Source organism: Engraulis encrasicolus, chromosome 21 (assembly GCF_034702125.1).
Source record: "Engraulis encrasicolus isolate BLACKSEA-1 chromosome 21, IST_EnEncr_1.0, whole genome shotgun sequence".
Taxonomy (NCBI): domain Eukaryota; kingdom Metazoa; phylum Chordata; class Actinopteri; order Clupeiformes; family Engraulidae; genus Engraulis; species Engraulis encrasicolus.
Window position 1 is genome coordinate 51,758,544 of NC_085877.1, and position 12,500 is coordinate 51,771,043.

Below are 12,500 nucleotides of genomic sequence, written 5' to 3' on the forward strand. Positions count from 1 at the left end.
AAATTACCAGCTGTAAAACAACTAGTTCTACATCCTGTGTGCGAATGCGGTGGTGTCCTGATTAAATGCAGAAACGCGATATCTAATCAACTCAGGCTTGCCCAAAACGTTACCGTCTTGAAGTAGCCTAAAGCATGTGTTTTAGGGGGTTGCTCCCACCAAATGTTTTATCGCTGCGTGTTAACGCAGCAGTGTTTTTTTTTCAAGATGCTCGACAATCGCATGTCAACGACGCATTCGATGGGCTCCGATGGGACACCAGAGGGCAAATGCTAAACTTTGTTCCTCTGGGACAAGAGCCTCCCACAGCTGTACTATCTAAATGCACCATTAGATATTATTGTGGAGGGATGGGGGCACGTGTACGGGACCAGATCTCGAAACCAGTGCTCTGAGGGTTTACCCCTTACTCACATTTTTTTGATTCTGTTCTTTCTCGCGATGTTGTTTTCAATGTAATCTCAATTGGTCATCTTCTGATTAGCAATGTTCTGAAGATAAATTACATCAGGCTATTTTGGCCTCTGGAGTTCTCAAACTTTGTACTATGAGCCCTCCACATACAGGTTAGCTATGATACAGCTAAGCCCCCCTGACAATGGGACGTCTGCCAGTCTCACACCTTGATTAAAGTTTTGTTGCCTATTCTAAGACCATTCAGGTACTACAGAAAGCACACACATACATAAATATTGTAAGCCGAAAAAAATGATTCCTTTTGGGATTTAAGCCTATTTTTGGTTTATTTTGGCTACTTAGGTCAATTTCTAATTAAAGTTTTGCTATATTTTTCCCTGCCAGATCGTGCACCACGGCCCCCACCCACTCGGCATCCTCGTCTACGCCCCCCTTCTGAGCCCCCCCCTCCCCCAGTCCCCACTTTGTAAAATAAACCCTGCTATAGGCCTATAACCCAGTGGTCCATATAAACTGGTCCAGTTCGCCGAGTAGGCTTCACTCACACACAACCAGAAGCGGCACCGCCACACCAAAATACAAGAGACCCTATCTTCTCAATCTCTCTGTCAATCTCTCTCTCTCTTACCCCTCTCCGTTCCACTTCTCTCTCTCGTCTCTCTCTCCTCTCTCTCCTCTCTCTCTCCCTCTCATCTCCAGTCTCACACTATATCACACACCACACACACATACCACATTGGGGCCTAGAGAGCTCAACAAGTTTTTTTTTTTTTTTTGGGGGGGGGGGGGAGGGGTATTGAATCGAATCGTGAATCATGAATCGAGTTTGGTAATGAAAAAATCTAGATTTTTTTTTCAGGGTGAATCGCCCAGCCCTANCACTACTCTACTCTACTCTACTCTAGTACCATGCAGGGTATTGGTTACAGTCCCTGGAGCAACGTTGGATTGGATTGGAGGTGTAGGGAGTGGAAGGGGTGGGATTCAAACCTGCAACACTCTGATCTTAAGACCATGTAAAGTATTAGGCTACTACTGCACCTACATAGATGCACCCTGGGGCCTCTAACCCCCCCCCCCCCTGGCTGGAATCTAGCGGTATATTGGGGGCCTTGGCTGGAATGGTATATGGGGGGGCTTGACTGGAATCTAGTGGTATATGGGGGCCTTGGCTGGAATCTAGTGGTATATGGGTAGCCTTGGCTGGAAACTACCGGTATGTGGGGGCCTTGGCTGGAATCTAGTGGTAGATTATAGGGGGGCCTCTTTGGCTGGAATCTAGTGGTATATGGGGGGCCTTGGCTGGAATATAGTGGTATATGTGGGGGCCTTGGCTGGAAACTACCGGTATGTGGGGGCCTTGGCTGGAAACTACCGGTATGTGGGGGCCTTGGCTGGAATCTAGTGGTATATGGGGGGCCTTGTCTGGAATATAGTGGATGTGGGGGCCTTGGCTGGAAATCTAGTGGTATATGGGGGGCCTTGGCTGGAATCTAGTGGTATATGGGGGGCTTGGCTGGAATCTAGTGGTATATGGGGGGCCTTGGCTGGAATCTAGCTGTATATGGGGGGTCTTTGCTGGAATCTAGCAGTATATGGGGGCCTTGGCTGGAATCTAGTGGTATATGGGGGGCCTTGGCTGGAATCTAGCAGTATATGGGGGGCCTTGGCTGGAATCTAGCAGTATATGGGGGCCTTGGCTGGAATCTAGCGGTATATGGGGGGCCTTGGCTGGAATCTACAGGTATATGGGGGTCTTGGCAGGAATCTAGTGGTATATTAGGGGCCTTGGCTGGAATCTAGCGGTATATGGGGGCCTTGGCTGGAATCTAGCGGTATATGGGGGGCCTTGGCTGGAATCTAGTGGTATATGGGGGCCTTGGCTGGAATCTAGCGGTATATGGGGGCCTTGGCTGGACTCTACCGGTATATGGGGGCCTTGGCTGGAATCTAGTGGTATGGCCTTGGCTGGAATCTAGTGGTATATGGGGGCCTTGGCTGGAATCTAGTGGTATATGGGGGGCCTTGGCTGGAATCTAGCGGTATATGGGGGCCTTGGCTGGAATCTAGTGGTATATGGGGGCCTTGGCTGGAATCTACTGGTATATGGGGGCCTTGGCTGGAATCTAGTGGTATATGGGGGGCCTTGGCTGGAATCTAGTGGTATATGGGGGCCTTGGCTGGACTCTACCGGTATATGGGGGTCTTGGCTGGAATCTAGTGGTATATGGGGGTCTTGGCTGGAATCTAGTGGTATATGGGGGACCTTGGCTGGAATCTAGCGGTATATGGGGGCCTTGGCTGGACTCTACCGGTATATGGGGGGCCTTGACTGGAATCTAGTGGTATATGGGGGCCTTGGCTGGAATCTAGCGGTATATGGGGGGCCTTGGCTGGAATCTAGTGGTATATGGGGGCCTTGGCTGGACTCTACCGGTATATGGGGACCTTGGCTGGAATCTAGTGGTATATGGGGGCCTTGGCTGGAATCTAGTGGTATATGGGGGCCTTGGCTGGACTCTACCGGTATATGGGGGGCCTTGGCTGGACTCTACCGGTATATGGGGACCTTGGCTGGAATCTAGTGGTATTTGGGGGTCTTGGCTGGAATCTAGTGGTATATGGGGGGTCTTGGCTGGACTCTAGTGGTATATGGGGGGCCTTGGCTGGAATCTAGCGGTATATGGGGGGCCTTGGCTGGACTCTACCGGTATATGGGGACCTTGGCTGGAATCTAGTGGTATTTGGGGGTCTTGGCTGGAATCTAGTGGTATATGGGGGGTCTTGGCTGGACTCTAGTGGTATATGGGGGGCCTTGTCATGGTAACGTTTGGGAACCCCTGCTTTAACCTCATGGTATGAAGAAAAGGCTCCAAGTGGTCTCTCTTCCTCACGCCAGTTAAAGAGATGAGCTTTAGGGTTGCAGGTTTGAATTCCACCTGAGCCCTCCAAGTGGTCTCTCTTCCTCACGCCAGTTCACTGTGTATCTCTCTCGGCTGCTGAGTGTTGTGGTTATATGTCATATAGGGGCAGCCGTGGCCTAGTGGTTATGGAGATGGGCTTTAGATCAGAGGGTTGCAGGTTCGAATTCCACCTGAACCCTCCACTCACTATCTCACTGGTTGATGGGCCCTTGAGCAAGGCAGCTAACCCCACACTGCTCCAGGGACTGTAACCAATACCCTGTACCAAGGCACCTAACCCCACACTGCTCCAGGGACTGTAACCAATACCCTGTACCAAGGCAGCTAACCCCACACTGCTCCAGGGACTGTAACCAATACCCTGTACCAAGGCAGCTAACCCCACACTGCTCCAGGGACTGTAACCAATACCCTGTACCAAGGCACCTAACCCCACACTGCTCCAGGGACTGTAACCAATACCCTGTACCAAGGCAGCTAACCCCACACTGCTCCAGGGACTGTAACCAATACCCTGTAGCAAGGAACCTCACCCCACACTGCTCCAGGGACTGTAACCAATACCCTGTACCAAGGCACCTAACCCCACACTGCTCCAGGGACTGTAACCAATACCCTGTACCAAGGCACATAACCCCACACTGCTCCAGGGACCGTAACCAATACCCTGTACCAAGGCACCTAACCCCACACTGCTCCAGGGACTGTAACCAATACCCTGTACCAAGGCACCTAACTCCACATTGCTCCAGGGACTGTAACCAATACCCTGTACCAAGGCACCTAACCCCACACTGCTCCAGGGACTGTAACCAATACCCTGTACCAAGGCACCTAAGCCCACACTGCTCCAGGGACTGTAACCAATACCCTGTACCAAGGCACCTAACCCCACACTGCTCCAGTGACTGTAACTAATGTACACTATTGTAATGTATACACTAATGTAATGTACACTAATGTAATGTACAGACTATACTCTCCTGTATGGTGTGAAGAAAATGCTATAAGTGTTCCCTATCCCTCACGGAGGTCCTTGCACATTCAGACTCACAACACACCCCCCCCCACACACACACTCACTTCACTCCACCCCCTCACACACACACACTCTCTGCACTCCACCCCCCCCCACACACACACATACACACACTGCACTCAGCCCCCCCCCCCCCCCCCCCCCCACACACACACTCTGCACTGTATCCCAGGCCATCCATTCTGCTCTTACTAAGATAAACACTCTTAAAACCTCTCCACCTCTCCACATCTCCACCTCTCTACCTCTCCACCTCTCCTCCTCTCTCTCCTCCTCTCCACCTCTCCTCCTCTCCTCTCCCCCTCTCCCCCTCTCTCTCTCTCTCTCTCCTTCCTCCTCTCTTCCCCTCCTCCTCTCTCTCCACCTATCCTCCCCTCTCTCTCCACCTCTCCTCCCATCTCTCCACCCCTCCTCTCTCCTCCTCTCCTCCTCTCTCCTCCTCTCCTCCTCTCCTCATCCTCTCCTCTCCTCCTCTCTCTCTTAAACCTCTCCACCTCTCTCTCTCCACCTCTCTCTCTTAAAACCTCTCCACCTCTCCACCTCTCTCTCTTAAAACCTCTCCACCTCTCTCTCTTAAAACCTCTCCACCTCTCTCTCTTAAAACCTCTCCACCTCTCCACCTCTCTCTCTTAAAACCTCTCCACCTCTCTCTCTTAAAACCTCTCCACCTCTCCACATCTCCACCTCTCTCTCCACCTCTCCTCCTCTCTCTCCTCCTCTCCACCTCTCTCTCCACCTCTCCTCCTCTCTCTCACTCTACATCTCTCTCTCTCCCTACATATCTCTTCTCTCTCTTTTCTCTCTCTCTCTACATCTCTCTCCACCTCTCCTAATCTCTCTCTTCTCTCTCTCCCTTTCTCTATATCTCTCTCTCTACATATCTCTCTCCCTCTCTTCTCTCCCTCTCTCTCTCTCCCTCTCTCTCTCTCTCTCTCTCTCTCTCTCTCTCTCTCTCTCGCTTCTGTCTCTCTCCCTCTCCTCATCTCTCTCCATCTCCTCATCTCTCTCTCTCTCTCTCTCTCTCTCTCTCTCTCTCTCTCTCTCTTTCTCTCTCTCTACCTCTCTCTTCTCTCCCTCTCTTCTCTCTCTCTCTCTCTTCTCTCTTTCTCGACATCTCTCCTCATCTCTCTTCTCTCTCTAAATCTCCTCTCTCTACATCTCTCTCTCTCTTCTACATCTTTCTCTACCTCTCTCTCTCTCTCTCTCTTTCTTCACTCTCTCTTCTCTCTCTGTCTCTACATCTCTCCCTACATCTACCTCCCTCCCTTCTCTCTCTCTATCTCCCTCTTTTATCTCCCCCCCACGCTCTCTCACTCCCTCTCCCCCCTCTCTCTGTCCCTCTCCCTCCTCTCCCTCCCTCTCTCTCTCTCCCGTCCCTCCTCTCTCTCTCCCTTCCCTCCTCTCTCTCTCTCTCTCTCTCTCTCTCTCTCTCTCTCCCTTCCCTTCTCCTCTCTCTCCCTTCCCTCCTCTCTCTCTCCCATCCCTCTTTCTCTCTGTCTACCTCTCCTTCTCTCTCTCTCTCACTCTCCTCTCTCTCTCCCTTCCCTCCTCTCTCTCTCTCTCTCTCTCTCTCTCTCTCTTCCCTCCTCTCTCTCTCTCCCTCCCTCCTCTCTCTCTCTCACTATCTCTATCCCTCCCCCCCCCTCTCTCTCTCCCTCTCCCCCCACCACCCCCCCTCTCTCTTTACCTCCCTCCATCTCCCTCTGTCTCTCTGTCTCTCTCTCCCTTCCCTCCTCTCTCTCTCTCACTATCTGATCTTTATTGTTTGAGATTAAATTGTTTTATGACGATGGTGTTCCAGCTAGTGACCAAATATAGAAACAATATCCAACACACTCACACACACACACACACACACACGCGCGCACGCACACGCACGCGCACGCACACGCGCACGCACGCACACACACGCACACACACACACACACATACACACAGTCCTTGTATTTGTTGAAAATACACTACATCTGACACCTCAAACAGTTTACACACAGTCCAGTGTGTGTGTGTGTGTGTGTGTCCAGTTCCACACTTCATCTAACCTTTCGTCAGCCCTCCAGTCTATTTTATCTATTCTGCTTGACTTGATCCCTGACATGTTTGCTGACACTAATCTGTGTGTGTGTGTGTGTGTGTGTGTGTGTGTGTGTGTGTGTGTGTGTGTGTGCGTGTGTGTGTGTGCATGTGTGTGTGTGTGTGTGTGTGTGTGTGTGTGTGTGTGTGTGTGTGTGTGTGTGTGTGTGTGTGTGTGTGTGTGTGTGTGTGTGTGTGCATGTGTGTGAGCGTGTGTGTATCATCTACCTGCATGAGCGCTCCAGTCTCCTCGCTGAGCGTGTCGTCGTGCTTCATCTCCACTGTCTGTGTGTGTGTGTGTGTGTGTGTGTGTGTGTGTGTGTCTGTCTGTGTGTGTGTGTGTGTGTGTGTGTGTGTGTGTGTGTGTGTGTGTGTAGTCTACTAGATCAGATTCCCGACATGTTTGCGGAGACCAATGAGAGTGAGACGGTCTTCGCCCCCGTTATTCAGGCAGGAGTGGAGGCCCTCAAGGTAGCGCACACACACACACACGCACACGCACACGCACACGCACACGCACACGCACACGCACACGCACACGCACACGCACACACACACGCACACAGACACACGCACGCACACGCACACAGACATTCTTCTTCTTAGCTGTCCATCGTGTCCGATGATGACGCTTGTTCCAGGGGGGTGGGGAGGGGTGGGGTGGGGGGGGGGGGGGGGTGTTGGTCAACGTTGCTGTTGTTGTTGCCGTTGATGCCACCTCATGTGGCTGTGGAGGCCAATTTTGGAGCCGCACACTCTTCCACAGATGGAGCAGGTATGTCCTGATGATTGGGAGGTGGGGTCTGCCTGCCGGTGTCGTTGGGCACGTCTTGCAGTCCTCTTTTGAATGAAGGTGTCGTTGACTTGCTCAGCTGCTTTGTTGCACATGGCTCTCCAGGTTGGTCTGTTGGATGCTATTGTCTCCAGGTGGTCAGGGTTAATGTTGCAGCGCTTAAACAGTTCTTTGGTAAAGTCCTTGTATCTTCTCTTCTGGCCACCTGCAGCCCGCTTGGAGTTGATTAACTCTCCATAAAGGACTTGGTGTGGGACGCGATAGTCAGGCATGCGAATAGTGTGGCAAACCCAGCGTAAATGCCTCTTGGCCAGAGCTGCTTCCATGCTGGTGGTGCCGGTGGCAGTCAAAATGTCAGTATGGGGGATGCGGTCCTCCCAGGACAGGTGGAGTATTTTTTGCAGGCATCTAATGTGAAACGTCTCCAGGCTCTTTATGTGGCGTCTGTACGGCGTCCATGTTTCAGCCCCATAGAGTAGGGTGGTGACACAGACTGCATTGTAGACAGCTACTTTAGTGCTGATTTTCAGGTTGTTGTTGTCAAATACTCTCTTTCTAAGGCGCCCAAAGGCTGATGAGGCTTTGTTTATACGGTGGTTAATTTCACTGTCAAGGGTAGAATCTGCAGAGAGTGTGGAGCCCAGGTATGTAAAAATGCTGAACAAGACTGATTGGATTGCCATTGATGTGGAAGCCAAGATGTGAAGGAGAGCTGGTACAGAGTTGCGCCATGACCTCTGTCTTCTTGGTGTTAACTTGAAGACCGAAGGACTGATACAACGCTGCGATGGTGTCCAGGGCATGCTGCATGGATTCTGGGCTATGTGCCAAGACGACACAGTCATCTGCATATTGGAGCTCATGGATATGGCAGGTTGATGTTTTTGTCTGAGCTTGGAGCCGCCTGATGTTGAAGAGGTTGCCATCAAGGCGGTATTCCAGGTCTATACCATCTTTGTGCTGCAGAGCGCGGTGGAACAGTCGAGTGATTGCTGCGAGGAGGCAATTGAACAGCACTGGTGCCAGGACACAACCTTGCTTCACTCCAACATTGACCTCAAAGGGATCCGACTGATGTCCTCCCATTACAACTCTGGCTTGCATGCCTTCGTGTAGTTGTTGCAGGATAGAGAGGAACTTCGGTGGTACACCAAGTTTGCCAAGTTGTGTCCAGAGCAAGTCGCGGTTAATGGTGTCAAAAGCTTTGCTGAGGTCAATGAAAGCGATGTAGAGGTCTCTGCGCTGCTCTCTGCTTTTCTCGAGTAGTTGTCGTAGAGCAAAGACACACACACACACACACACACACACACACACACACACACACACACACACACACACACACACACACACACGCACACACACACACGCACACACACACACACGCACACACACACACACGCACACACACACACACACGCACACATGCACACACACACACACACACACACACACACACACACACACACACACACACACGCACACACACACACACACACACACACACACACACACACACACACACACGCACGCACGCATGCACATCCAGGCTAACTGTTCCTCTTCCATTGCTCAATGCCGACCTGTATTAGTAATGCAGTGTGATGCAGCGTAATGCAGCGTGATGCAGCGTAATGCAGTGTGATGCAGCGTAATGCAGTGTGATGCAGCGTAATGCAGTGTGATGCAGCGTAATGCAGTGTGATGCAGCGTAATGCAGTGTGATGCAGCGTAATGCAGTGTGATGCAGCGTAATGCAGTGTGATGCAGCGTAATGCAGTGTGATGCAGCGTAATGCAGTGTGATGCAGCGTAATGCAGCGTGATGCAGCGTAATGCAGTGTGATGCAGCGTAATGCAGTGTGATGCAGCGTAATGCAGTGTGATGCAGCGTAATGCAGTGTGATGCAGCGTAATGCAGTGTGATGCAGCGTGATGCAGTGTGATGCAGCGTAATGCAGTGTGATGCAGCGTAATGCAGTGTGATGCAGCGTAATGCAGTGTGATGCAGCGTAATGCAGTGTGATGCAGCGTAATGCAGTGTGATGCAGCGTAATGCAGTGTGATGCAGCGTAATGCAGTGTGATGCAGCGTAATGCAGTGTGATGCAGCGTAATGCAGTGTGATGCAGCGTAATGCAGTGTGATGCAGCGTAATGCAGTGTGATGCAGCGTAATGCAGTGTGATGCAGCGTAATGCAGTGTGATGCAGCGTAATGCAGCGTAATGCAGCGTAATGCAGTGTGATGCAGCGTAATGCAGTGTGATGCGTGTAGAACTAAAACTTCCCCATTGGGGATAATAAAGTTTCGGTAACACTTTACTTAAAGCCAACATTATAAGCGCATTCATAACAAATTATAACACACATTATAATTACTTACAACGTATTATGACTACACTCATAATGCTTCATGATGTTTTATATTAACTTTTATGAATAACTATGAATCTAGCTTATAATGCTTTATAAACCCAAGGGTGTCATGAGTGCTCATGGCTGGCTATAAACTACAGGCTTCCTGATGGGGCTTATAGTACATTATGAGTACCTATACCCCTCTATGCACAGACCTGGATGATAAACTGTCATAAGGGCTCATTAGATGCTATAATGTTTCATGTGAGATCATAAGTCGTCAATGTGTGCTCTAAGTAAAGTGAAGTTCATATGGATGCATCTATAATGCACTGTATAATGCACATCTATAATGCATCATAATGTACTGTAAGCCACATCAGGCAGCCTGTAGTTTATATCCTGTCATGAGCACTCATAATACCCTTGGATTTATAAAGTATTATAAGCTACATTCATGGTTATGCATTACTGTTAACATAAAGCATCATGAAACATCATCGGTGTAGTCGTAATGCTTTGTAAGTAATTATAATGTGCATTATAATTTGTTATAAATGCGCTCATAATTCGCTATAGATATGGGCTTCATAGAAAGTGTTACCAAAGTTTCTAACTAATATATATATACAGTATCATCCGGCATTGTATGGATCGACAGGAGCAGACATCAACTTTTGCATGAATGGGGCTCATAGAGCTCATTGGGCAATTCTGGACCTCATCTCATACCGGGAATGAATCTGTAGAACCACAACTGGCTATTATTAATGCCAAAGGAGTCTACACTTTGATTAGTACACCAGTCTAGACACTACCTTAGTAAAGGTACACTTTGATTAGTCAAAAGGTAGTGATACATTTTGGTCTATTTTATGCATAGTATATCCATTCAACAGTTACTTTTTCCAATATCAAATTGCTTATGTGTTGCATGCATTAATTTCAGGGAACAATAACTCTATACACTGATTTTATACCAGAACTGAAATTGAAAAGGAACAAGCTATACTGTCAGAAAGAAGTATTGTTATTATAGAAGTATTAGAAGTCATTATAGAAGTATTGTAGGAGGAGAGTGTGGTGACCCCAAACTTTTGACCGGTATGTATCTGTATCTCTCTCCAGGCCGCTGAGGAGGCTCGAACCCCATGTAGCTCTAATATATCTCTACAGTATAATATGTAACCCCATGTACTGTACCCATATCTCTAATCTACAGTATAATATGTCTTGGCTCGAACCCCATGTAGCTCTAATATATCTATAATCTACAGTATATAATCTATTCTAATATATCTAATATATACCTATATATATAATCTACAGTATCTAATCTATTCTAATATATCCAATATCTAATATATACCTATATCTATAATCTACAGTATCTACTGTATAATATGTGTTATGTCTATATAGTAATAGTATATATATTATATATATGTTATAATAATAGTATATGAGTGTGTATTGTGTCTCTGTAGGCTGCTGAGTGTCCGGGTAAACTCTTCCTCTTCACTCCTCAATGCCCACCGCTGTAGTAGTGATATCTAGTATATATATTATAGTAATAGGAATATAATAATAATAATAATAATAATAATAATAATAATAATAATAATAATAATAATAATAATAATAATAATAATAATAATAATAATAATATATTATATGTCTTTATAGGCTGCTGAGTGTCCGGGTAAACTCTTCCTGTTCCACTCCTCAATGCCCACCGCTGAGGCTCCTGGGAAACTGAAGAACCGAGAAGACAAGAAACTCGTCAACACGGACAAGGAGAAGGTAACACACACACACACACACACACACACACACACACACACACACACACACACACACACACACACACACACACACACACACACACACACACACACACACACACACTTAAATTCACACACACACAGTCTTTAACACCCACATGCACACTCACCCAGTGTTTCGTCCTACTGGATCAGTATCAGACAGGTTTGGTGAGTCTCTACTCCCCCTAGTGGTCAGCTTATGTCAGGTCTCTTGGAGTATTGTTGAAGTAATGAGCTCCTCACTGACTGGAGGTGCACTGATGCTTCTTGGCATACGGTGCTGGTGCTTCTTATCATACGCTGCACTGGTGCTTCTTGGCATACGGTGCACAATGGCGGCAACTTGTCGGGCATCAAAACAAAACACGAAGAAAAAGTAGAAAAAATAGGTGACCTTGCTGGTCGAAACGTTGTGCCATTTTCACAAGGGACAATGGAGCGTTTACGCTGTGCGAATAATTTTTTCTACTTTTTCTCCATATACTATTTTTGATATTCTGCACCCGTAGCTAGATGCTACTGTGGGATATGCGGGCACCTTTCACTTTTTGATCAAACCAAAACACCATCTTTTTTCAAGAGAGACAAAAAAATATCACATCACAGTAGCTCCACAATGTCATACTATTTGTAGATTGTTTTAGGCTTTGAAACACAACATTGTTCTATCCATTCAAGTCTACATGTTGTGTATTTAGAAATTAAAACATTGTTCTATGCACTCAAGTGTACATGATATGTATTTAGAAATTAAAAAAGAAATAGTATGGAAGCCAACAAAGCACATGTCCTAGAAATAACAAGTGTAGCCTACGTTTGTATTAGTTTGACATAGGGCTTGCACATCACCCTGAGAGTGAGTTTGCAATGGACACCAACAAATAGCTGACTTCACGGTAACCTAGGTGATGATGTTGTGGCAGTAGCTGACTTCACGGTAACCTAGGTGATGATGTTGTGGCAGTAGCTGACTTCACGGTAACCTAGGTGATGATGTTGTGGCAGTAGATGAGCACAGAGCGGACTCACCAAAGTCTCCTCCCAGGACTCAGAGTAACATGAACAGGACAAGTT

At 47.9% G+C, this 12,500-nt stretch overlaps 1 protein-coding gene across 1 annotated transcript in view; it reads left to right on the forward strand.

Moving 5' to 3' along the window:
* The window catches only part of sec24d (SEC24 homolog D, COPII coat complex component), a 73,458-nt gene that overhangs the window by 42,051 nt on the left and 18,907 nt on the right, over nt 1-12,500 (forward strand). The window contains exons 10-11 of the mRNA XM_063186960.1: nt 6,831-6,924; nt 11,287-11,403. Of these exons, the coding sequence (XP_063043030.1) occupies nt 6,831-6,924; nt 11,287-11,403 (211 nt within the window). The remainder of the gene's footprint in view (nt 1-6,830; nt 6,925-11,286; nt 11,404-12,500) is intronic.